Below are 24,571 nucleotides of genomic sequence, written 5' to 3' on the forward strand. Positions count from 1 at the left end.
TCTCTCTCTCTCTCTCTCTCTCTCTCTCTCTCTCTCTCTCTCTCTCTCCCCTTGTTTTCATGTCGAAACCTAGCAGGAAGTGTTTGTGGTAAAATGAGATTGGGAGCGAGAGCTGTGTGAGAAAAAAACATTGATATGCTGCGATGTTTTCCTCTTACTGTGAGAGAGAACATCAGGTTGAGATCAGCCTCAGTGGGGAATTATTTTTTTTTTTATTCCACCACAAATTACTTTATTACATTTTTTGTCCCCCCTCACTTCTCTGAATCGTACTTTATGTTGAAAGCGTTTTTCTTCCAGGTGGATTTGTTCCCCTTCATTTGACTCACCTTGACCGGAGTCATTGGTAAATGGAGGCGAGAACAAGCCATGGGACGCGGCTTATGTTTGACGGTAAACATTATAAATCCTGGACATCAGTTTGTATTTGCTAAACATGACATGGTGTTTGCATTCCTCCTTTATTACAGATCAGTGCCAGCTGTTTCTATTGGAACGATTCCCACTGCTTATGACTGCATACAATCTGCACATCCAGGCACCCCGTGAAACACTTCACCCCGAGAATAATCAGCCTGGAGAGACACAGCAAGGGTTCTCACATTATTCTTTCAAAATGTAATATTGTGAGGAGTAAAATTCAATCTCTGCTTCCTAAATCAAATTGTTTAATCATCTATATCTATAAACAGCAGTGATGGCTTTGGTGCAAAATGTAATTGCAATCTGTGCACTTCTCACAACCTTACGTTGTGTTCTGCAGATAAAGATGCAAGTAAACAAATGTTTCAACAAAATAAAGTACCTTGTATCAACGTGGAACTAATTAGTGAACGTCAAGTTATAATGTCGAGCACAAAATTATGTGTACTTCCAGCAGATTTCGGTTGAAAATGATCAGTTGTGAGATGTGAGATGAAGATTTTTGGAGAGACTCAACCAGAGTCCTGACTTGAATCTGATGGAGAACCCACCGACCTAATGGTTAGGGAGACGGCAAGAAACCCAACCGCAGAAAATTGGAGCTCGGAAGTTGTCACAATAACAGTAAAATGGCAAAGACAATAAACTTTTTTTTTCTTTGATTACTCAGAATGATGAGCGCACGTATCCACCCACAAGTGGTTCAGGCTGGTTGTTCAATGATGTGGGGGATAGTTTTGTTGGTTCCCCTTCAGCTTACTGGCCTTTGTGGCAAAAACTAAATCTTGTTCCTATAGAAAATATTGAAAGACGTAATAAAAAATCTCTGAGCTTTAATCCATGGTCTGTTGTCCAGTGTAACACATTCACCGACTGCCGATTCAAAGCTCCCACAACCAAAGACGAGCTATAAAAACTATCTAGCGGTGCTTAAAAGTCGCGCTGCTGCAGTGGTTGCTGCCTCCTGATCCTCCTCTTCTTTTCAACATCTTACTTTGAAACACAAATTAACATCCATTACTGTGTATTTATCTATGGACTGACATGTCTTTTGGATATGTCTGACAGGATTGTGTTGTATGCACAATCTTCCATGTTTAAAACCAATACATAACATGCCAGGCTTTAATATTGTTATTAAATGTCCATCATTTGTATGTCCACAAGCCACACAAACACTCAAAGGCTGTTAAAATGGTTTCCTGAACATGAACCTGAGTTTACTGCGCCTCCACTATTTATTCTATTCCACTATTTAAATCAGTTTATTGCCTGATTTCAATCCAACGTTTCCTTTGGATGTAGTGAAACAAGAGATTGGCATCATGGATGTCCAGCCGACAAATCTACAGCTGTTAGGTCGATACAGATCAAAATCTCCGGGGAGGTTATTCATACCAAAGTAGTTTTGAGGGAAAATGACGGAAACCAAAGTGTTTGTGTGACCTTATATTATCAATCTCTTTACTGTCTTTGAACAGCATCCAAATTTTTTTTAAAAGCAGGATTCTACTGGAGCTTTCAGAACTTTTCTTGATCACCTACATAAGAGGAAATGCATGTTTATAGCAATACAACTTTCCCAGACACAATTCTGTTACAAAATTAAATCCTAGTAACACCAATCCGCTTCACAAATCAGTTCTTGTTTGCTCTTTGTGCAGAGCACTGCTCAGCTAGTCAAAAAGACTATTATGTGAAGTAGATTGTGGTTTTTTTTTATCATTAGATAAGACTGCAAGGCTAGCTCAAATAACCACATTATGTTACCCAGATGCTATCATCAATTTTATCTGGTTAAATTTTGCTGGAACAGCATATTCTGCTGGTTAAAGCTGAAACGGAGCAGACATGTGCACAAATGTGTCAAGTACGTGCGGAGAGTTTGTCCCCGGCGGTGTGTTCAAGGTCGGGACTATCCTGAGGAATGCCTTCCGAGCTCTGAGTTGTCTGTATGTCAGGCAGGCAAGCAACAACACAGCGGGACTTATGATAACAGAACACATGCACACCGGCATGCAAACCCTGCGTAAGTCACGCACCCACGGCCCGCTTTGTCAGACTAATGACAGAAGTCCCCCGCCTCCAGGCACCGGCACCACAAACTGCTCCTTTTATAAATTAATCACCCAGTGCATTAAAGAAACAATGCACGAAGACACTTGTTCGAGTCCTTGTCATCAGCTGCAGTGATAAAATCTGAACAAATTTCTCTAAAACAAATGATGGAGCCTGTCACCAGGAGCAACAAACGGAAGCAGGAAGACGAGGAAGCCGACGCAGGAGTGGGAGCAACCTGAAAAAAGGCTAGGTGTCACTAAGGGAACCACGTTTTTTTTCATGACTCAAACGCAAACCGCTGTCAGAAAAGTTTAAGACTTAATCCATCACAGCAGAACCGACAGGACTGATGTGAAACAGGAGGTGGAAAAAAACGAGTACACCAAGGACAAAACATCGATGAAACCGTTTTAGAACTTTATTTTACTCTTACTGGGTCAAAGGAAAGGCTGACAAATGGGTGATCCTGCGCCTCCTCAGAGACTGGACCCAGGTGAATCAAAGTGATGCTGGCATAATATTCCTCATAATGGCCCAGATAAACAAAAGGGAAACACACATACACACGTCTAGTGTCTAGTACACCGCTTATGCAATGCATTTTCCACCAACATGGTAAATGCACACTCATCTTCCCTGGGGTGAACTCTGCTCAGCTGGAAACAGCAGACAAGAAAAAAAATAAGATATCATAATGTACGGACCAGCCTCAGAAGACTTTTAAAAGTCAGTTCGAAGTAACCTCGGGTCTCGCAAGTAATTGCATGACTTCGCACGGAAGAAAAAACAAATAGTGCACAGAGGAGCTGGTGTGTGCCTCCTTTACTCATCACATTTCCAGGGTCATCTGCTGTGTCATCATCACATCCTGCCAGCCTCCAGCACATAGGACATCAACAAACCTCTCTCACTTTCTGCTTTCTGACTCCGACTGTTTCGTAACGGCCGTGCACAAAGAGAGCAGCGCCGGATCATGTTACTGTGGCTGAGCACTAAGATCCATGGTCCGTGATCTATCCCTCTCTCCTATTATACCCATCCCTGATGACACACATAGGGATTGAGAGTCAAACAGTGAGTTAACGGGATGGCAGAGGCTGAGGCAAGAAAGAAGCGTTTCTTGTCAGCTTCACTTCGTCACATCCAGCTTTGACGCGATAAGGTTTCTGATATTACTCCACATCATCAGAACAACTTGACATTGACTTTAAAAGATAAAATTCCACTTTTAAAAAAGAAGAATTATCCTTAAGCTGTTATTTTTATTTTTTATTTTTTGCAAACTCAGGCATTAGATGATGACCGATCTCGTCGTAATAGCATCAACATTTTGAACATTTTGTCTTTAAAGTTGATGTTTGAAGCAGGGGAAATGGGTGAAGGCAGCCCAATGTGGTACTATTTACCAGAAGAAGCGACTGTAGATCGACTGTAGATGTAGCTGAAGAAGTTCATACTGACTTAGATTTAAAAAAAAAAAAGGTAGACAGAATAAGCAAGGCATCACAACTTGGTGACTCCTGTCCACCACCCAAAACTCTCTAACAATGGGCATGTAAGCACCAGAACGAGTCTACGGAAATATGAAACATGGTGGCCTGGTCTCATAAATCCTATTTTCTTTTACATCACCTGGATAAGCAAGTGCATGTGCCTCATTTACCTGAAAAACACACAGCACCATGTTTAAGAAAAGTAATGCTTAGGGCAATATTCTTGTGGGAATCCTACGATCTATAATATAGATGGTAGAATGGTAGCAAACAATGAAATTAGTTGTTGGTACATGGTAGCATAACATTCATATAGGCGCTATATGAATGTTATATTGACCATACTGACCTTGAAACTGTATGTCCTGATCGGCATGCTTCCTTTCAGCAAAGATTGTTCAGAAATGGTTTGCGGAGCACAATGAGTTGCAGCTGATAACGTGTTAAAACCAATCAAGCTATGCTGTGCTGCAGACAAGGGTGATATACAGAAAATGTAAACCTTTTGGTCTAATTATTATTATTATTATTATTATTATTATTATTATTATTATTATTATTATTGTCTAAACAGGCGGAAAAAAAACTGTCTGACTATTTTTGTTGGATTCTATTTAAAAACAGTAAAACTGCACTACATAGGTTGAAGTTGAACCTTTAGTTGTTTTTTATTACGTTATTTGTTGAAATTATTTTTTTATTCTGAAATTGTATACTGTGCTATGTTTTCTTCATATCATCCTTCTAAGATGGCAGACTTTCTTGCAGTCATTTGATCTTATCCCAAGTGATGATTCTTCAGGGTTTTTTGAAATCTTTCAAAGTTTTTCCTTTAAACTTTTGCTGCTTTTTCTTTCTCTTTCAGTCTAAATTTTCAAAACTTCTGGAGAGCTATTAATCAAGGTTCCTGTAAAGGTGTCTGAAGAGAGACTGATTCTTTAAGAACCCAACATAAAGACATTAGTTTAAAAAAAAAAAAAAACACTGGTACCCAACTTTACGTAATCTATTTTACATATATGTAGAATTTAAGCACTATCTATCTATTTGATATTAGTAACTATAGAAAAGGGAAATCATTTTGGAGAAGAGAAAACAAAATTGTGCTATAAACATAACCTGGATTTCTTTGTATGTTGCATCAAATCATGCAAATAGTTAACGTGCTTGTATTTACTTTGAAATACCAAAATGTACTCTGAGTACCACTAAGAGCAACCCATGTACCTCCGGTGGTCCTTCTACCACGGTTTGAGAACCATACACCCAGGACTTGATTCTTTGTATGAAAATATAACGCACAGTTCATAAATAGGTCAGGATACCGGGGGCTTTGAGTATGACCACAACGTACTGGTATTCAGTATCTTACTTCCTGTGCCAACGGGCAGAAGCAGAAGGGCAGAGCATGCACAGGAAGGAAGAAGGGCAACCATCCAAAGCTAAATAATGCAATGCTTGGGTCTCCCTGTTATGACCTAGTAAATGGCTGGTTATACAAAGACTCAGACCCCTCATGGGCCACATCTGACAGCACTATCAGCAAGATGAATTGACCAGCAAGTATGAGAAGTCATTTAAGCTTCTGCTATCGGGGTGGGGACTTTCAACATTACAAGAAGTCTGTGCAACTCCGGGAAAACACGCCGTGATGTTTCAGGGCACTACACATTCTGAAGTGCATGAATAAGGAAAGGAGCTATCTCTAAACAAAGCAGGCACTGCTTAAAACAAGGTTTAGAAAAATAAAATGTGGGGCACTGCGTGGTGTAGAGGTAGAGCGAGCGCGCGCCATGAAGAGGCTACTGTCCTCAACGCAGCCATTCTGTGTTCATTCCTGACCCAGAGACCTTTGCTGTGTGTCGTCCTCCCTTCTCTCTCTGTACATTTCCTATCTACCTCTAGTGCTAAATAATCTAAAAAAAAAAAAAAAAGAAAAGAAAGAAAATCCTAATAATGAGACGTGAGAAACTGTACTGAAATGATCAGAACTGTCTCTGGGTGTATGGGGCAAAAGGTATAATTCTTCACTGATCTTCCCTTTCCCTGCAGGTCAGCTGGCAAAAGAAAAGCTTTTCGCCACTTTTGCCTGAATAAGATGGTTGAATTACCTCCTTGGTGTGTCAGCAAGTTTTCCAAAAACCTGTTCATTAACCATTTATTTGATTCAGGCGTGTTGGAGCACTGATGCATCCAAAAATTGCAGAACAGAGGCACTTGAGGACTGGAGTTGCTGACCCTTGCTATGCACATTTGGACTCCAAGAAAATTGTACTTACAAGATTAGTATTACAGATAAAAACAACATACTGGCTGTTTGATGCTGTTCGCACTGTCATACTCTTGCTTAAACGAGATACTAGTTACTCAACAAGCTGTGGCAGTCGCAAGTCTCCACTTTCCACTGTTCATTTGTGAGTCAGAAACTGAAAAGTTTAAGTACCACTGCTACAAGTTGCACATTTCTAATTGTACCATCATAATATTTTATATATTTTTTGTTTTAATCTTTTGTCTAAATGCCAAGCTTATAACACCTTAAGAATCTCACACAGGCCAATGCCTACAGGGCTGAAGGATAAAGGGGTTAGGAGGCCAAGGGGGTAGTTGTCATGCAACTCCACAAACTGAGTTTCTGTATTCTTGACATACTATGAATATGTGTTAACAGCAAAATTTATCCTACGCCACGCAGGTTCACAATCAGAAAAAAACCCTCCATGAAATTGTTGTTATTTGCATCAGAAATGTTTACATTCTCCCCTTTGGCGTTATATAAAAAAAAAAAAAAAAAAAAAAACACACACAACCCAACTTAATGCACTACGACACATCTGCAATAGGTAATGCCAGTACAACTTCTCCACACGCATGTCTCGGGGACACCCAATTATGTCACTGCACAAATTAAGCAACTCACGGAACCGTGGAAGCCCCCCTTCAGGGGTCCCACCCTACCTTCGGTGTGGCAAGTGGAGGACAGGATGGTGCTCGGAGGGCGGAAGAGGTACGGGAGGTAACGGGAAAAACATTTCATCTTCTCCGGTGCTTGCCGTCGGGTGAAGAGCGCTGCGTTGCGGGCTCCACATCCGCACTGCTGCCGCGACGGCCAGCCAGAGACGAACCCGGGAGGTGCGGGAGGGGAAAGAGGCTGTTATGTCCGCGGCGGTGCAGGGGGGCTATGACAGCATCTCTCCGGATCTGGTAGAACTGCGCTCCGACCGGTGGGGAGAGCAAAGCCGAGTTGTTTAAGCAGGACACTAGGGGTTCGCTTCTGTCCTGACAGCTGAGGAGGTCAGTGCTTGTGTGGTCTGTGGGTGAAAGCAGCCTCTGCTGTTTGCTTGTCAGCTGCTCCGAGTGGGGAGAGCAACTGCAGCTGATTACAGAGATCGAACCGCGAGATATGACACACTGTGACGAACAGCGGCATGAACTGGGTGAATCATAAACAAAACTTGTTTGCTGAGCAGGTTATCGATTAATTAGGTTTGGCGCCACCTTGTGACAATTTTATTTATATTAACCAAACTTGTAACGTGGCATGAATAAAAGCATATTAGAGACTATGCTTTATGTCGTGCAGAGTCAAAAAAATTACTTTAATTCGTAATAATACAAAAATGTAAGAAAAAAAATAAACAACTTGAAAAGTTTTGAAATGACCTTTCAAGCCAAAAGGTAATAACTATAAATGTTCACGGAAGCAGCGCAGATGTCAATACTAGAAGTAGGTGGTCTTTAATTTTGTTTACGTGTATTATTTACACATGAACCTGCACATCTCGCGAGACTTTACTTTGAACTAATGTAGGCGGAAGTACATTGCAGGTCTCTTTTCCGCCGGCCATAGAGGAGCAAAGGCAGGGTAAGAATTCCTGTCAGCGAAATTCACCAAAGTTATCAACATCCATCCTCCATGTAATGTTGCTGTGTCGCAATGAACACACAGTAACACAATGTAAACATGAATACTAATAAATCACTGATATTATTGATGTAATTTTAGTGGTAGATTATGATATTTGGACAAACTGTATGTGGGCTCCCTGCTAGCTACGGCTCTATCCGCATGCCTCTATCCGCTGTAGTTGAGCGACTTCATTTCGGGTGAAAACAACTGTAATTCTGTGAGTTTTGTAGTTTCACGAGTTCCGTCAACTAATTCTAATAAGTTTCCGTCTTTGTGAAATAACCGAGTTTCCTCTTTAGCTTGTAGTTAAACCTTCGGAGCGCCGTTAGCTACCTTAGCATGTAGCTTTACCCTGTGAGGACTATGCTAGCTTGTATGCAAGCAGTTGCTCTACTTCTGTGTGCAATAAACTTCATATTGGCCACCATAATTATTTGCAGGCTCTATACTGAATAAGTTTGAGAGGCTTGGAGCTGCAAGTGCCGTTTTCTTAAGGAACTGTGAGCTTTGCAGTTTCACAATAAAGCATGTTTGTTTCACTCCACAGCATCATGAAGCTTAACCCATTTGTAACATCCTCCCGTCGCAAGAACCGCAAGAGGCACTTCAATGCCCCCTCACACATCAGGAGGAAGATCATGTCTTCCCCGCTGTCCAAGGAGCTCCGCCAGAAGTACAACGTGAGGTCCATGCCTATCCGCAAAGACGACGAAGTGCAGGTAATGTGGTTCCGAGAGCTGAAGAGTTCTGGTCGAGATTATGAGGTTTGATCACAGTGTAGCTGAGCCAGTGATGCTTTTGCTCCCAGGTTGTCCGTGGACACTACAAAGGGCAGCAGATTGGCAAGGTGGTGCAGGTCTACAGGAAGAAGTACGTCATCTACATCGAGCGTGTGCAGAGAGAGAAGGCCAACGGAACCACAGTCCATGTCGGCATCCATCCCAGCAAGGTGAGACACATTTCCAAAGGTCCACGAAAGTGCTAAAGTATTAAAAGTGAGCTGTGTGTAGGGTCATGTGATGACGTATGTGCAGATTGTTTGAATGCTCTGAGAACTACTGTCTAGTACTTCATTGGTTGAATTATTTCAGCGTTCCAGAAATATGGCAAAAAGGATTTGCAAGTGGAGAGAGTGAGCTTTGTTGTGTTGGACTCGAATAACAAAATTGTCTAATGGTGAAAACCTGCTTGGATGAATCTGTCAAACTGATGTAGAGTTTGTTGTAATTATTATAGGGTTCCTACACAATTTTAAAGAGTGGGATTTCTTTTTGATCACTTTCCGAGTTTGAAAAACTTGTTCAATCACATCTGCGCCACGTGATAATTTCAGTTGAACATTTTAGCTGTTAATATTTTAGTTTTCAAGTGTATAACAGGCTTGCAGGGGAAAGCTGAAATGACAAAAATGTATAGAAACTCTGCTGTTAGCACTCATTAATTGGGCTGTAAAAAGCGTTTGCGCTATTTACATTGTTGAGATTAGTTTGCTTCAGGCATTCAAATTCACTTAGCCTGCATACCTGTAGGGATAATTAAAAGCTCAACAGCCTTCTGTGTTATAAAACTGTTTATGTGGAAGTTACTGGCAGGGATTGAGTCAAGAATTTGGGTCCCGTGTGTTGCACATGTTGACAGTGTGTCATGTAAATCTAAGGCTTTTAGTGTTTGACTCTTATTACGTTTCTGTGTGGGGGAAAAAATAAAGGAAAAATCAGGTGGACTTGGCATTTGAGTGAAGGATAGAGTGCAATTTTTAATTATTCCATTTAAAACCTTTAATGTTTTTATTATTTAATTTATTTATTGCATATATAACTTTTATCATTTCATAAGATACAATCCACTTAATAAAGATTATTTATTTAGATTTATTTATTTAACCTATTAGATTATTTTTTGTTAATAGACGGTCTCAAAACCATAAATCAGTGACCGATTCGCATAACACCTAGCAAAAGCCAGCTGTGTTAACATGACAGCTTGTCCTGCTGTGTGTAAGTTGCACAGCTTTGTGCATGTTTGTATTGGCACTGAACTGACCCAGAGCTGTATTTATTATATGTGGATTATCAGAGGAGATCAGAGCTGTTTCCTTTGTCATTATGACACAAACATGAGTGAAATGTGCTACTGACTACGCATAAATATTTTGCATAAAACTTTCTTCTGTCAAACATTAGCAAGTTTCCGTTAAATGTTTAAACCAGGGGTGAAAAGGCCCAAGTTTCCAGATATTCTTAACTGTCCTTTTAAAATTAGTGTTTTAATTCTTCTGTTTTTCAAATTCTTTGTAAATATGAGTGCATCCAAATTAAACAGTTATTGGACTGCATGTTGAACCACAGTTTCAAAATTTAAAAAACTCAAGACTTAACTTGCACTACAAGCGTCCTAGAACAGCAGGGACACCTTGCCATCAGTAGTTCACAAACTTGTCTACACATCTTTGACCTTTTCCTGGTGTTATATTGTGGAAAAATGTTCACAGTATGGGTACAGATTGAGTGTTATTTTATATGTTTGTTTATAAAGCTTAAAATGTATTTGAAAGCATAACAAATGACAGGTTGCACCTTAGGTTCCATGTAATTCTGAATCTAAAGCTCTGTCTTCAAAGAATATGTGTTTATTTTACATTTAGTTGCATCCAGTTAAAAGTACATTGTTAATGACTAAACACATTTTTGTGCTTAAACGAATTAAAGCGGTGTAGAAGTATGGTGGGGTAGGTTGACGTCACTGAAACATTACTTTAAATATTTGAGCACTTTATCCAAATCTTTATGTATATTTCTGTCTCTTTCTGGTTATTAAATGAAGCTTTGCATTGTTGTTGATTCTGCTTTCAAAATTACATATTTGCTGACGATACACAGCAAGGGATATTTTGTTGTTCTGAGGGCTCTTAATGTTTGCAGTGAGACATAATGCTTACCAAGTCATGTTTTTGTTTTTCCAGGTGGTCATCACTAGGCTAAAGCTCGATAAGGATCGCAAGAAGATCCTTGAGCGCAAAGCCAAGTCTCGCGCTGTTGGGAAGGACAAGGGCAAATACAAGGAGGAGACCATCGAGAAGATGCAGGAGTGAAAATGATCTTTTGCTATTAATAAACTGTATAATTGGATCTCATTTTGTTTGGAGTTTCATGTGTACATATATACATGCATATAAACATCCCAAAATTAAGACATCACAAAATTTACCTGTCAAGATTTGTAACTGCTTAAAATATTTTGTGAAACATTCATTTTAAATTCTGGCTGACAGAAGTCTGTGAGAAAGAACATCTGAACTTGAATTTTGACCTATTGTGTCACGTTTGCATATTTTCTGAGTTAAAATATGTTAGGGCTGCTTTCTAAAATATTAGGGAGTAATTAAATAAAAGTATTTAATTCCTCTAAAAATCAGTCTGTTTTGTAAAATTAAGTCTTTCAGGTTAGGACGTGGGCAATTATAGAGGAAGCCAAAAGTCATTTTGAGACACAACTGTGTTTTCACATCCTTGAGGCCGAATGAAAGTTGTTTCCTTTGCTGTCTGAACTATTTTTCAGTTTTCCCAATCATAAATTCACAATTTAAAGCATGGTTACTGCTAAGCAGGACAGTTGTAGGAAACTGAACCAATTTAGTGTTGTACTTTTTTCATAATTAAAACATTTTCATTTTAGTGTAAAAATGTTTTTTGTTAGACTATGCTTTAATCAATTTATATCCAAAAAAGTATTATGTAGGAACATAGCAAATAATAAATCAGAATAGCAACATTTTAAGTCTGTTGCCCAAATCTGATAACATTGATGCACAGCTATAGAAGTGGCAAATGGCAAATAAACAACCAAGACTTGCATGCTAGTGAAGTATTAAAGCATAAAGTTAAGTAACGTGAATACTGAAGGTTATGCACCACTATCCACTTAAAATGTAATAAAATCCAGTTTTTGTGTAAATGTGTAATTTCACAAAATCACCAGTTGGTGTCACAAAATGCTTATTAGAATTTCCAAAAACTGACACTATTGTCCAAAACAGAATCACCTGTTGATTGAGATTACATTCATTTACCGTTGATCAATGCAAATTATTCTAAGAAAACCAACGTAATCTGTGAAATTACATATGTTTTACTTCTGTCCTACGTTTTGTGCACTGCAGCATACAATTTTAAGATTAATCACAAATTCCTCAAGTTTAATTATTACTTAAAAAGTTGTTTTTTCCCCTATCCCGTCAAAAATAAGCCGCATGCTATGGATACCAGGACTAGTCTCTGCTAAAAAATAAATATGCACAATATTAAATGGGGTTATTTTCCAGCACATAGACGGCTCCTCCGCCAGCCTCTACTTCCTCCCTCTGTCAGAGTCATGTGATACTGCTGCCTGCTCCCCCGTCACAGGATATATCATTTGGACACAGCACCGAAGTTGGCTTAAGTTTAACGTTTTCAGCTTTTTAGACACTCCTGGGTTTTAAATAATGGCGGATCAGTTTGCCATCGTAATGTCTGTAATGACTGTGTTTTGGGGAATCGTTGGAGGAGTTGTGCCCTGGTTTATCCCCAAAGGACCGAACAGAGGGTGAGTTTGTTAGCCCATATTAGCTAAATCGAGCCAACTTAAAGAAAGCTACATAAGTTTAAAAGTTTCAACTTGATCTTTTTCCGTAAGAATGCTTTTTTGTAAAGTAGGTTCATTTTAAACTCATTTCTTGGCCTGACTTTTAAGCGTTACATAAGTTTGCGAAGTTCTTGTAAAACTTTAGGCTAGCTACGTGAAGCTAATTTCACAGTCTATGTGTTTATGATGAAGCTATTATGCCATACGTAAGTACACTTCAGGTATAACCCGTTTAGACCTACTGTAAATACTCCACATTTAATATATTCAAAAAGATGGAAGCAGTTCTTAAAAGTGTATTGCTGCTTCCTTTTTTCCTCCTGGGCTCACGAGATTTTAAAAAAGACGTTTTCTCTTTTTTTCTTGCAGAGTTTTTGTCACAATGTTGGTGCTAACTGCAGTCTGCTGTTACCTCTTGTGAGTATTTCCATCCAGCATTTCTGCTTCCTCCTATATGTTATTCATTACATTTAATTTTCTGTTCTGTTGGCTGCTTCTCAGATTAAATGAAAACATTTTTCAGATGTCTGATTGAAAGGACACTGAAATGTTCAAACGAAGACTGTATTCTTTGGTCTTCACGAGTAAACCTGGGAATAAATTATGCTCGCTTAGGATCTATTGACTAGGGTAACTTCAGATAGTTGGTTGAACTAAATTTTATTTAAGAGTGTGAGAATTAACAAGATAATACAAATATTTGACCAACTTTTCAGATTTTCATTTATGAAATCTAAGTGCATTTTATTTTTGTTTATTTCATTTAACAACAATGCACTACTTTCTCTTGTCTGTCACATAAAATCCCGATTAAAAAAACATTGAAGCATGTTGCAGCATGACAAAATGTGAATAGATTTACACAGGACACCTAACTTCTGTAGTCTATCTGGTTTATATTTATATTCCATTTACTTATTTATTACAGTGCAATAAACTATGCATGGGATATTTAAAAGATTAATTATTCTTCTGGCATGTTGCACACAAATGACCAGAAGAGGGCAGTAGAAGCAAAGTTGTTTTCCTGTCTTTATCCTAGAACAGCTCTCGGTGTAAAGTAAATCTTGAATTACCTTTTATCATATATTGGCTATTTTGAGGTTTTGAGAATATGCCTTTCAATACATTTGGAAGCTGACAAGTTACCTTTTTGTATGTGCTCTTCATCAGCTGGTTGATAGCAATTCTGGCTCAACTGAACCCACTCTTTGGGCCATCCCTATCCACTGACATCATCCAGTACCTAAAGTTGGCTTGGGATTAACTTGCCTTTCAAGAACTCCTTACTTTGCTGGTAAATGTCTCCCCATCAGCTCACCTTTTGGAAATCATGTTTGCTCAACAGGTTTTTGTTTGTTTGTTTGTTTTGCTTTGTTTTTTTTCTTTCTGAAACTGTTCCCTGTTGTTTTTCTATAGCATCGATGCTACGCCCTTCCGGAGACCATTCCTCAGATCACCGAAAACCAAGAACTCTGTGCCTTTAGTTTTTAGTGAGGTTGACCTGGGTGCCTTGCTTAAAATTGTCTTCAAAGATTTAAGAGATATTACTTGATTTTTCTGAACCTTAAATTAAAACGGCCTTCACTTGCTGTTGTGTTTATATGTTGTGTACATTGTGTGTAATATGAGTGTGAATGATGTTTAATTAAATTGTTTTGAGGTTGACACACGCTTGACTTGTTTCTGTTTTCTTCCTAATAAAGAATACAAAAAAAATTTAAATCCCATTTAATGAATTTCTAACTTCCTAGTTTGTTTGTTTTTTTCTGTAATTTATTTCCATAAAGAACTTTTTTTTATTTGAATATATATGCAACGGCATTCTAAAAAACTTAAGCAAAAATTATTATAATGCTTTAAAAAAGATTTGAAACATGTACAAGGTACTTTTAGATATCTATAAAAAATTCTGTGTTTGATGTTCACACTGTCTGTATGAAACGGGCAGCTTCCTGCTTGCCGTAGTTGTAGCCGGCTACGTTGGCAACATGGCGACTTCAGATGTCCACGTCCGATTGTGTGAGCAAGAAATACTCAAATATGACTTGGAAATCAAGGCTCTCATCCAGGTGCGAATTTTCCTCTGGTAAGACCCTCGAGCGATATGTTAGGGGACGCTACTCTTTTCGGTTGTCATGGACAACAGCTAGCCTTTATGCTAAATCAGAAACGTAACGGCTCGAGTCTCTTCTAACAGCATTTTGTGACTGCATATGTCGACAGCTTAACTATTAAACTGTATTTGAATGAATTTAGGGTAGTTACTTTTTATATGGCAAATAAAAGGTGCAAAAAATGTGTACCAAGTCAGCCGACTACGTCATGAATTGTTCTAGAAAGGTTACGTCAGTCCTACGGGGTGACGTTTTGTTAGCATTTCTTATATTTGCAAAGAGTAGGTAGAGAAGGGGGAGCGGAGGGGGAAGATTAGTAATCGCAATGAAAATAAATGTTCACATTGGTGTAAGCAGCATACAATCTGGGGAAAAATGGAGATTATCTATGTGTGTAAATTTAGCATAATTGTATAATTAAATGTCTCATTATCAAAGAGGTGTGCTTCAAAGTTTAGAAAGAAACAACAAAGAGGGTTCAAATTCAGAAATACTTTATTAATCCCAAAGGAAAATTAAATACTCCCTTTTGCACTATTGAATACATTAATAGGCAAACATATTTGAACTACTGCAGTATTATGATTATTAATAGCATCATTTCAAGTATATGGGATGAAAATATATGTTTTGCTATTCTTTTTAGATCCCGACAATAAATTATTGGCTAGATTATTAATTATTTACACATATAGCTTAATAGAATTTAAAACAGACATTTTGAAAGGTGAAGGAAACGGGGATTAAAGTGGAGCTAAAATGTGATGAGTTTACTTTATATCCCTGTATTATTATAGTTTTTTTTTTTTTAATGCTGGCGTATCATCTCGATCTAAAAAGTGCAGTTCTGGGTTCTGTTTGAAAAAGTATATAGTTTTATCCTTGCACGAATGGATGAATAAAGAATATTTTTATTCATATTTCTTTTACTTTTTTATTTAGAAATCTTAAATTTCTGGTTTCTTTTGGGGTATAAATGTCCATGTAATACTATATGTGGTTAGACCTGGGTCAAGTTTAAAAATTTCTCATTATTTTCTCAATAATTTTTTTTTCTCGTACTCATAAAAGTAAAAATAATTTTCAATTTCATCACGGCTAGAGCCTTTGTTTCAGTTGCTCACTTATGTAATTTCTCTTTTCTCTCAGTTTTATTGTTAAAACTCTTGTACCGTTTGTCAGACAATTAACTCTTGGCGGTTTTGAAACGCGTTTTCCTTAATTTCTTTTTTGAACCAATACATTTATTTTATTTTCAGGAATCTTAAAACTTTTTTTTATTTACTTTAAGAATAAAATTAACCTCTCATGAGGAAACCAGTTGAATTCTTCAGTCCTCCGGGTTCTTTTTAGACTTTTTTTTTTTTTTTACAGTAATATTCTGTCCTGCGCTCACGATTTCATTCTTCCTTGAACATTTACGAAATGTGCGTGTGGGAGAGTAACACGTGAATCCCTTTAAGCCTAACGTGATGCATTACTGGATGTGTGTCTCATCCGTCTTGTCTCGACAGGACATCACGGAGTGCAACGGCCCTCAGAGCAAGCTGACAGAAATAAACACAGATGTGAAAAAGCACTTTCACAACCTCAGATTAAGGATTCAGGTGAGTTCTTCATTTATTTTTGGTACAAGAGAAAACAAAACAAAACAAAAAAACATTGCTTCTGGTGAGAACACGTTTCTCAAAATGTCCGTGTCGCTTTGCTGTTTCATCAGGACTTTGAGCGGATGGCGATGGAACAAGACAGAGAGTCGGACAAGCAGGCTTTGCTCAGTCAAGTAGAGGGACACAGAAAGCAGATGCTGAGGTGATCGCCATCGGATAACCGGCCGTGTCTTTGCTATGTCATATTTCTGAGTGCATTTCTGCTCAATGGACACATTCTTTTGTTTACAGCAACCAGACGGCCTGGAGGAAAGCCAACCTCGCCAGCAAACTGTCCATGGACAAAATGGAGAAGCAGACACTGCTTAATGGAGCCGATGGCGACGTGAGGAAGAGGTGAGAGGGCAGCCTGCTGCTCTGTCTTAAAATGTCCTTAAACATCATAAAACCACAGCTTTCTCTTCAGAAGAAAGTAGCTTTTCAGTTTTTTTTGTTTTTTTTAAAAAGAGCTGCTTTCGGTTTTAAAGGAAGATGACCAAAGAGGGCCTCGCCCAAAGTGCCAGCGACATTACAGAGAATCTCATGAGCATCAGCCGGATGATGGCCCAGCAGGTTCAGCAGAGCGAAGACTCCATAACAACACTAGGTCAGTCACGGAACTTCGCCAACGTCAGATTTGTGCTTTTGCAAACACTGCACACATTGCAGCGACCTTAGGTTTGTTAAAAGTCAAAAGTAATCCTGCTCTGCTTTTCAGAGAGAATATTTTAATAAACACTCCTTTTTTTTTTTCTTCTCTTTTTATTTCTGGTTCAAGCAACCTCGTCGAGAACGATTCAAGAGACGAACGAGGAGTTCAAAGCCATGACTGGGACCATCCAGCTGGGCAGGAAGCTCATCACCAAGTACAACCGCAGGGAGCTCACTGACAAGCTGCTCATCTTCTTGGCGCTGGCTCTGTTCTTTGCAACGGTTCTCTACATCCTCAAAAAGAGGCTGTTCCCTTTCTTATAGACCAGAGGCTTCGGAGGATCCCCCCCCAAATTCAGACGAATCTCCCTGCCATAGCTGGCCAACGTTCGCTGTGAATTCCAAGCTGCTCTGGAAAAATTCTGTTCACAAATAGGAGGATAATCCTGCATGTCTGCAGTTCTTCTTGGTGTTTAATTTATTGAGCTTTACGTTTGTCACACTAAAGAAAACAGTGCTTTAAATGTAAATCTGTGGTTTGATGGCCAGTTAGATTACAATGTGTTTATGCATCATTATTGTTTTTGATCTTAAATTATCTTAGAGGTGGAAAGACCGTGCAAATCACAAGCAAAATGCATGTTTTTTTTTTCTCTCTCCATCAGATAAGTAGTCTGATAAAAGTTCTGAAGCTGCAATAGTTTGTAATATAATCGATTCGTTTTAACTGGTAACCTGAAGTTATATGCATGTTCATTTCGGAAGCAAATCCAGAGCTTAATATTTCTGTGCAGCTGAATTTGCCAGTTTTTATTATTCAGCATAAGCAACTTACAAAAACACTTCAACCTTTTTGTATCAACGCTGTTCGTCACCAAGTTCTGTACAATTGCTATTGTGTATAATTTGTAACTGCTAAAAACTGTGCTGGTTTTCTGAATTGCCATGTCGAATGTTGTCACCTTCGTATAATAATGGCGTAAGTCTTTTTTTTTTTTCCCCAAAAGTGATTTTTGGAAAAACAAAAACGTCTGGCAACATCGATTTAGGCAAGGAAAAAAATAAATACGTTTTGACGAAAAAAAGACACGGACCATTATTTTACGAAGATGTCAAAATGTTTTTATGTTTTTCTTTTTTTTTTGAGGGATCACACTTGTTTCAGGTTTCATTCCGGCTTCAAACCCAGCAGGGTTTCATGTGCTGCACTGAAGCAGCAGCAGCGCCGTTCACACCGGCAGAGATGGAGCCACATTCATCCGCTGCCTTTCTTCAGATAAGACCCGGAAAAGCAGATTATTCCGACAGTCCCCCCCCAACTGCCCTCTTATTCCAGTGTGGGTGGCGGATGAGTGAGGGTTGATATTTTTAGGTTTGTGCGCTGCCGTTATCTGACGTCGCCTTTTCAACACCACAGAGGAGAGGATGGTCAGAGAAGCTACATGACCTTGCTAGCCTCTGTGCAACTGCTTTCCATTGCCTGTTGGTTTGTCATACGAATAATTTTTATTTGTTATTTTTTTAATTTTTTTTATTTTTTGCCGGATTTTAATAAACATTAACCGCTTCTGTATTTTACGCTTGAATTGCGTTGCAGAATTGTGTGTATTGTTTTAAAGAGGATGACGGACAGAGTATGTGTGAAGAGACCTGAGAGACGCGTAAGCATCTCCTTCTCATCTGAAGTGGAAGCAGTTGGGCTGAGCCTGCTCCTCTCCTGTTCGTGTATAACTGGACACTTAGACGAGGCCTGGTGCTCTCTGTTGAGCAAATTAGACTATTCTTCCATTTAGCACAGAGATATTGTTGATCGAGTGGTTTTGTTTGTATCTCAACAAGCGAGTCAGGGTCTCTGAAGAGCACAATGGGGAGCAGGTTTTTCCCCCACACACTAAACAAGAGGCCAAAACTTCAGCGGCTCCGCGTTTGTTTGACACGCAGCTTTTTCCTGAGATGAAAAGCGTGACGCACAGAAATCCATTTGCATTGTTTTGGGAATAATTTCCCCTTAAAAATAAGTATTATTAATTTTCTGATGATGCTCTTCAAACCCCTGAAACTAATATTGCACTGTAAAAAGGACTGAAGATGCTTCTGCTCTGCCTCTGATCCACATGGTGCCAGTGGACAGCTGTGTTTTTATGGGTCGTATTATGGATTAACAGATCCTTTCACCGAAGGAAGCTATTCTAACACTTGTGGTGAAAATTTTTTCTGTGCTACAGCAAAAACTTAAGTTTGTTTCCAGCTAGCTTAGCTACATATCTAATGCCAGAGTCAAACTTTTCTCACAAAGTTAGCTTCCTAACCCTGAAAACTGCTCATCCTAGCTGGTTGTCAGGGAAAACAATAATGTGATTTAGCATTTTATCACAAGCCATCTGTTTGTTTGTTTCTTTTCAGCGTGCGGGATAAACCAGAGGGGCAAAATTACCTTCGTGATGATTTAAAATCCAACTAATTTAGTACACACTTGAGAAGTTTTTAACTTGCCTTAGACAAGCAGAATGTCGATTAATTAATCATCCCATTTAAGACTTACTCAAATAGATGTTTGCCAACTGGTACAATAAATGTTACTTAGTTGTAAAGGTTTATTTTATCAGTCAAAAAATTGGATTAACTTTGCTTTTCGACTAATTTGTCTACTGTCAGTTCATTGTTCACTTTTTAAAACCTTACTGAATAAAAACCGTGTGTAGCCTACTTCTCAGGAGCACAGTTTCACTTTTGGGTGTAACGGCTGTAGTGATCTCATGTATTTATTGGTTAAGTTTGAATTTTGAAGGGATGCTTTTGTCAAGCTTTGACTGCATGCAGACACATTAATGGCCAGAAACGCTTGTGCCAAAGTCCATAAATCACACATTCCTACTGCCGAGTCCAGTTCAAATTCATTATTTTAAATTAAGCTTTATTTAAACCTACTTCTCAGTGTGTGCGAGAAATAAGTACACCTGAAACGCCGACGATATAGATTTCAGGGTTGTTTTTTTTTATCTTTTCGGTGTGAGCATTTTTTACATTTCAAGTTGTCTTCAAAGGTTTATTACGGGTCAAGGTCGCGGCCGGCAGCCGGCTCTGCCCCCAGCGGCCTCTAAGCGTTTGTGTACAGAGCGAAGTCGGCTGACAGCCGGCTGTAAAAATGAATAAACTTTTAACAACCTTTTCACCTTGTTTAAGTAAAAATGACTGAAGCTTTCTAACAGCCACTTGAACATTTTAACCTGACAGGAACCATGCCACGGTTTTTAACGGCCACTAATCTCCATTATGAGGGTTTATAGTTCATTCTGTCAGAATGTCATTAACACACCGGGGTCGTATTTAAAGTTCCCTCTTGGTCACCACTAAGTCACCAATTTTATTTCAAATCCGAGGAAAATTGGGACAGCAAATTGTTGGGAGTCTTTTGATAAATGAATTGCATACATTTCCTTCAAGTGTTTTAATATTTTCTGACCCAAAAGTATGGGAGCTGTGAAGACAAAAGACCCTCAGTTGAGTCAAATAAATTTGAACTGATTGTGAAATAATTTTGCTCATCTGTGTTGTCATCCTGTGCTAAAAAAACAAACAAAAACAAAACACACACATAAAAATAATCAGAGAATTCTGCTTAAGGTTGAAAATAAGACTGAAACCGTAATGTACTTTTTAGATGGTGTTCCAAACAAGTGGCCCGTAAACCTTTATATGCCGTTCCTTTGCATATAAAGCCTTATACAAAGCTCCTTTTGCTGGCAAGTTTGACTACAACATTAGCTGAGCAGGTCTACCCACGTAAAGCTGGATTCAAACTTGAGTTCCTGCTCAGTCGAGGCGAGTTTCACATCCACAATCATGACAGTTCTTAACGTTTGCTTATAACACAAGGCACATATCCAAAACAAAGTGTAAAAGTTAGTCTTGAAGGGTGTTTATTAGTAAAAAATTAAAAGTTTTAACCAAAAATCTAATTTGTAAATGCAACATTGGATTAACTTTAACATCTCTGAACACTTAACTACTTTGTTTTGACTAGAATTTGACTGAAAATCTTGTTTTGCTTAGCCGTTATGCTACAAGGCTGACATGTTTTCAAGAGCTGTGTTATGAATGAACATATCGATTCAGTGAAGGTGAAAAATTGCTGTGAGACGTGTGGTGAACAAAAGAAATGTCTGTGTCGGAGCAGGAATTTAAACTCGTAATCAATTTGTTTAGCAACGGCGCTAACGCTACAACCTGCTGGCAAGCAGAACTACTTAACCCTGACTCAGCGGACAAGACTTCATAGATGTTGTCAGGCAAAATCTGTATGTCCCTCAATTTCAGATATTAAAAACAAAACTGAAGTTCTGTGTGATTTATGACTCTGCTGTGGAAGCTAACTGAGCTCATGATCCTATATGAGCCATATAGGGGTTATATTGACTTTTTAATTCATAAAATACAAATGGACAAACAATATATTTTGTGGTTAGTATGTAAGTTAGTACAAAACCATAACTTTGCTAATCAACTGGAGTAAAAATGATCTTAAAACGCAAATTTCCTTCAATTTGCCGAGGAACAAATTTGGAATTGTTGAATATCTCCTCAGGAATATCCATTCAAAATATCCTAAGCATAGACGTTTGCACCAATTTCCTTGATTAAACTCTATGTCTGTTAAAAGCTAAGGCTGCTAGAATTTAATGATTGTTAACATTTCATTTATGTCAAATTTAAATTATTTAATTTAAATTATTTAATTTCAATCAATGAAATGATTCTCCCCTTTCCTATGGGGAGAATTTTTAATTTTGTACAACAAATATATGAAGCAACCCATAGGCTTTCTTTCTCTAAATTTAGCAAACTGTTTGAATATGTTTACAATAATAATAATAATTAATAATAATAATAATAATAATAATAATAATAATAATAATAATAATGTCCTGACAAATTTGAAAATCAAAATAAAAGTAGAATATGTGAGCTTATGTTTCAACCTTTTTTTTATTATTATTACTACTATCATTTACGCAGAAATTACACAGTGCGCCATAAATTGACGTTTGAATTACTTAGGGGAAAAAAACAACAAAAACAAAAACAAAACAAACAACAAAACAAAACAAAAAAAACACCCCTGGTGCTAGAAACAAGAACAACCCAAAAGGTATAGCTAGAGCTATATAAATATTCCTTTCTGTGTGGACACCTTTAGAAATCCGCATGCAGTCTCAGAATCCACTCAAACTAACTTTTTGCTATTGGATGATTTTGTTACCACGTCCTGATGCCGTGCAGCGAGGACACTCCGTTGCTGGGAGAAAACGTGTTCTGGACATTATTCAAGTCTCCCACCCCAAAGTTCACGTAATTCCCGTTGCCGGACGAGCCCTGCACAGTCTGCATGGCGCCTGCAGGATAACTGCACGCGTAGTTTGTGTTGCATCCGGGCCCGGTGTAGTTGCTGAAGGCCGGGTAGTTGTTGTAGGCGAAGTGATTGATGGGGCCCACGCTGTAGGAAGGGTTGTAGGCGGCCGCTTCTCCGGCGAGGCAGGGCTTCCCGTCCCGCACCAGCACCGGAACCGACACCCTCCTGGGCGGCGGCAGGGACACCATCTCCAGGCTCTGGTCCTGCCTCTGTCGCTTGCACTTGTACCTCCTGTTCTGGAACCAGATCTTCACTTGGGTCGGGGTGAGTTTGAGCACCCCGGCCAGGTGGTCTCGCTCCGGGGCGGACAGATACCTCTGCTGCTTGAAGCGGCGCTCCAGCTCGTACACCTGCGCCTGGGAGAAGAGGACCCGCGGCTTCCTGCGTCTCCGAGGCTTGGGCCGCTCCAGCTCCTCGGTCTTCGCGTCCTCCAGAGGCCCGGCAGGGGCGCGGAAATCTTCCGGCAGCCCAGACAAGAAAGAGCGAAAAATAAATGCGAGTTTCCATAAACTTTATTGCATCAGACATGCTATTGGTGTGGACATGATCAAATGGTGCTACACTAATAAAACTTTGTTATAATTTAATCAATATCATCAATTTGCCTACATTGTTATGTAGGTTAATTTTAGTGAGCAGAATCGTGAAAGCTTTACAGTTAAAAGACACTTAAACAAATTAATTTTAAATACATTTACTTAACAAATTGCTAAGATTGAAATTAATAAAACTGGTTAATTAAAATTCTTAAATAAATTACATTTAGGGGATTTTTTTTATACCGATTTAATCTTTAGAAAAGGCGATATTTACCGACTAAATATCAATAATAAAAATAAAGAACGGAAAACATATGTTTATACATCCTCAATCCAGAATCATCTGCCTTAATATGCATTGAAAACCTGCAAGATCAGCTTGATCAATGCCAGATCCAGCCATTAGCAACCGCTGCCCTGAAGTAAGAAGCTCATGTTGCTAAGTTTTACTTTGGGCATTAGTGTTGTTGCTAAATAAGTTGAAAGTTAAAAATAAAATAAATTAATTAAATAAAAATCTGTCTCTAAAACGTATTTACTTTCATCTACATGTCCTATGAAAGTTCTTAGCTTCTACAAAATCGATGTCTTCTTTCATAACACAATCTGAATGCATCCATGTCCTCAACGTTACCTTCCACAAGCAACAAATCACGACTGACTGACCCCAACATCTTCAGTAAGAGTCTTAATGACAGGAAGGATATATTTTATTTAGTTGGACGTCATACATTTTTTAATTTAACTTCATATTTACCAGCAGATGTAGTTGATTAAAAGTTCGTGTTATGAATTATTCCTAATAAAGGTCATTTTTATGAGCGTAATGGCGCATTTGCGGGTGCGCAACGCGCGCATTCACAGATTTGACGCCAATTCCAATCACTTATTTGTGATAAGTCTTGTTGCTTGTTTGTATTGAGCTATTCAATTCCTCCTTGATGTTTAACTCCACTACGATTTCTTCAAAGTAAAGCGCCCTAATTTTTGCACACAGGCCCGCGATTTTCTGCTCACCTTTTCTTCGTTTCTCCTCAAACGCGTCTGATTTCGCACCCCTCTCCATTTCCATCCCCGTGTACGATTTGCCGTAAAATGTGGGCGCAAAGTTGCCTCTGCCGGCCTTGTTGGAGTCTTGGATGTCCTGCTGAGACAGGGAGGAGGAGGCGGCGGCGGCGGCGGTGGACATGTCCCGGAGAGGCTCCTGCTTCAAGCGGGCCAGCATGCAGGATGAGGTGGCAGAGCAGTCCATGCGCGGGGAAATGTCAAGAGAAGATACCATCACGTCGGGATTCTGCTCCAAGTTTAATATATCCTTGACAGAGAAGGGTGTGGACGTGCTGGGGCTGGGAAACATTGCCAAAAAGACGCTCGAGAAAGGAGGGGGGGGTAAAAAAAAAAGCTATGAATCTGCCATGTGGAAGCAACAACAAAAAAAGATGTCAACAAAGACTCTCCTGCCTGGGAATATTTACTGGTTTTAAGTGTTACTTTGGTCAACCAGACCAGGCTTGAGTGAAGTGTGCATTTTGGATGTCAGCTTTGTCTCCAAAGTTTTTTCTTTCTTTCTTTCTGGGCCTCTCTCTTTCTCTCTCCTGCTGTGACGCAGGGAGGAGGAGCAGGGAGGAAGAGATTAACCTAATGCATGTGTTCTATGACGTGAGGTGATGCCATACAGCATGTTCAGTACGTCAT

General features: G+C 39.0%; 5 protein-coding genes across 5 annotated transcripts in view; 3 read left to right on the forward strand and 2 right to left on the reverse strand.

Annotated features, from left to right (window-relative positions):
- The window catches only part of LOC106953468 (serine/threonine-protein phosphatase 2A 55 kDa regulatory subunit B beta isoform), a 56,804-nt gene extending 49,533 nt beyond the window's left edge, over positions 1 to 7,271 (reverse strand). Inside the window, exon 1 of the mRNA XM_015042268.1 lies at positions 6,936 to 7,271. Coding sequence (XP_014897754.1) covers positions 6,936 to 7,014 — 79 coding nt within the window. The 5' untranslated portion in view covers positions 7,015 to 7,271. The remainder of the gene's footprint in view (positions 1 to 6,935) is intronic.
- A 465-nt stretch (positions 7,272 to 7,736) lies between these two features.
- Positions 7,737 to 11,015, forward strand: rpl26 (ribosomal protein L26). The gene is made up of 4 exons (XM_015042270.1): positions 7,737 to 7,842; positions 8,435 to 8,606; positions 8,696 to 8,836; positions 10,850 to 11,015. Exons 2-4 carry the CDS (start codon positions 8,439 to 8,441, stop codon positions 10,976 to 10,978), a joined length of 438 nt encoding a protein of 145 aa, XP_014897756.1. The 5' UTR covers positions 7,737 to 7,842; positions 8,435 to 8,438; the 3' UTR covers positions 10,979 to 11,015.
- A 1,202-nt stretch (positions 11,016 to 12,217) lies between these two features.
- On the forward strand, positions 12,218 to 14,182 carry atp6v0e1 (ATPase H+ transporting V0 subunit e1). The gene is made up of 4 exons (XM_015042271.1): positions 12,218 to 12,471; positions 12,880 to 12,927; positions 13,684 to 13,807; positions 13,930 to 14,182. The coding sequence occupies exons 1-3, from the start codon at positions 12,371 to 12,373 to the stop codon at positions 13,775 to 13,777; spliced, it is 243 nt and encodes an 80-aa protein (XP_014897757.1). The 5' UTR covers positions 12,218 to 12,370; the 3' UTR covers positions 13,778 to 13,807; positions 13,930 to 14,182.
- Positions 14,183 to 14,436: 254 nt separating this feature from the next.
- Positions 14,437 to 18,513, forward strand: bnip1a (BCL2 interacting protein 1a). Its single transcript, XM_015042272.1, has 6 exons — positions 14,437 to 14,582; positions 16,142 to 16,234; positions 16,348 to 16,439; positions 16,529 to 16,633; positions 16,765 to 16,883; positions 17,055 to 18,513. The coding sequence occupies exons 1-6, from the start codon at positions 14,502 to 14,504 to the stop codon at positions 17,249 to 17,251; spliced, it is 687 nt and encodes a 228-aa protein (XP_014897758.1). The 5' UTR covers positions 14,437 to 14,501; the 3' UTR covers positions 17,252 to 18,513.
- Positions 18,514 to 21,976: 3,463 nt separating this feature from the next.
- On the reverse strand, positions 21,977 to 24,233 carry nkx2.5 (NK2 homeobox 5). The gene is made up of 2 exons (XM_015042294.1): positions 23,894 to 24,233; positions 21,977 to 22,794 (listed from the first exon to the last, which is right to left on the reverse strand). Exons 1-2 carry the CDS (start codon positions 24,231 to 24,233, stop codon positions 22,184 to 22,186), a joined length of 951 nt encoding a protein of 316 aa, XP_014897780.1. The 3' UTR covers positions 21,977 to 22,183.
- Between the last annotated feature and the right edge of the window lie 338 nt (positions 24,234 to 24,571).

The sequence above is a fragment of the Poecilia latipinna genome, unplaced genomic scaffold (genome assembly GCF_001443285.1).
Source record: "Poecilia latipinna isolate Pla-1442-1.1 unplaced genomic scaffold, P_latipinna-1.0 Scaffold584, whole genome shotgun sequence".
Lineage (NCBI taxonomy): Eukaryota > Metazoa > Chordata > Actinopteri > Cyprinodontiformes > Poeciliidae > Poecilia > Poecilia latipinna.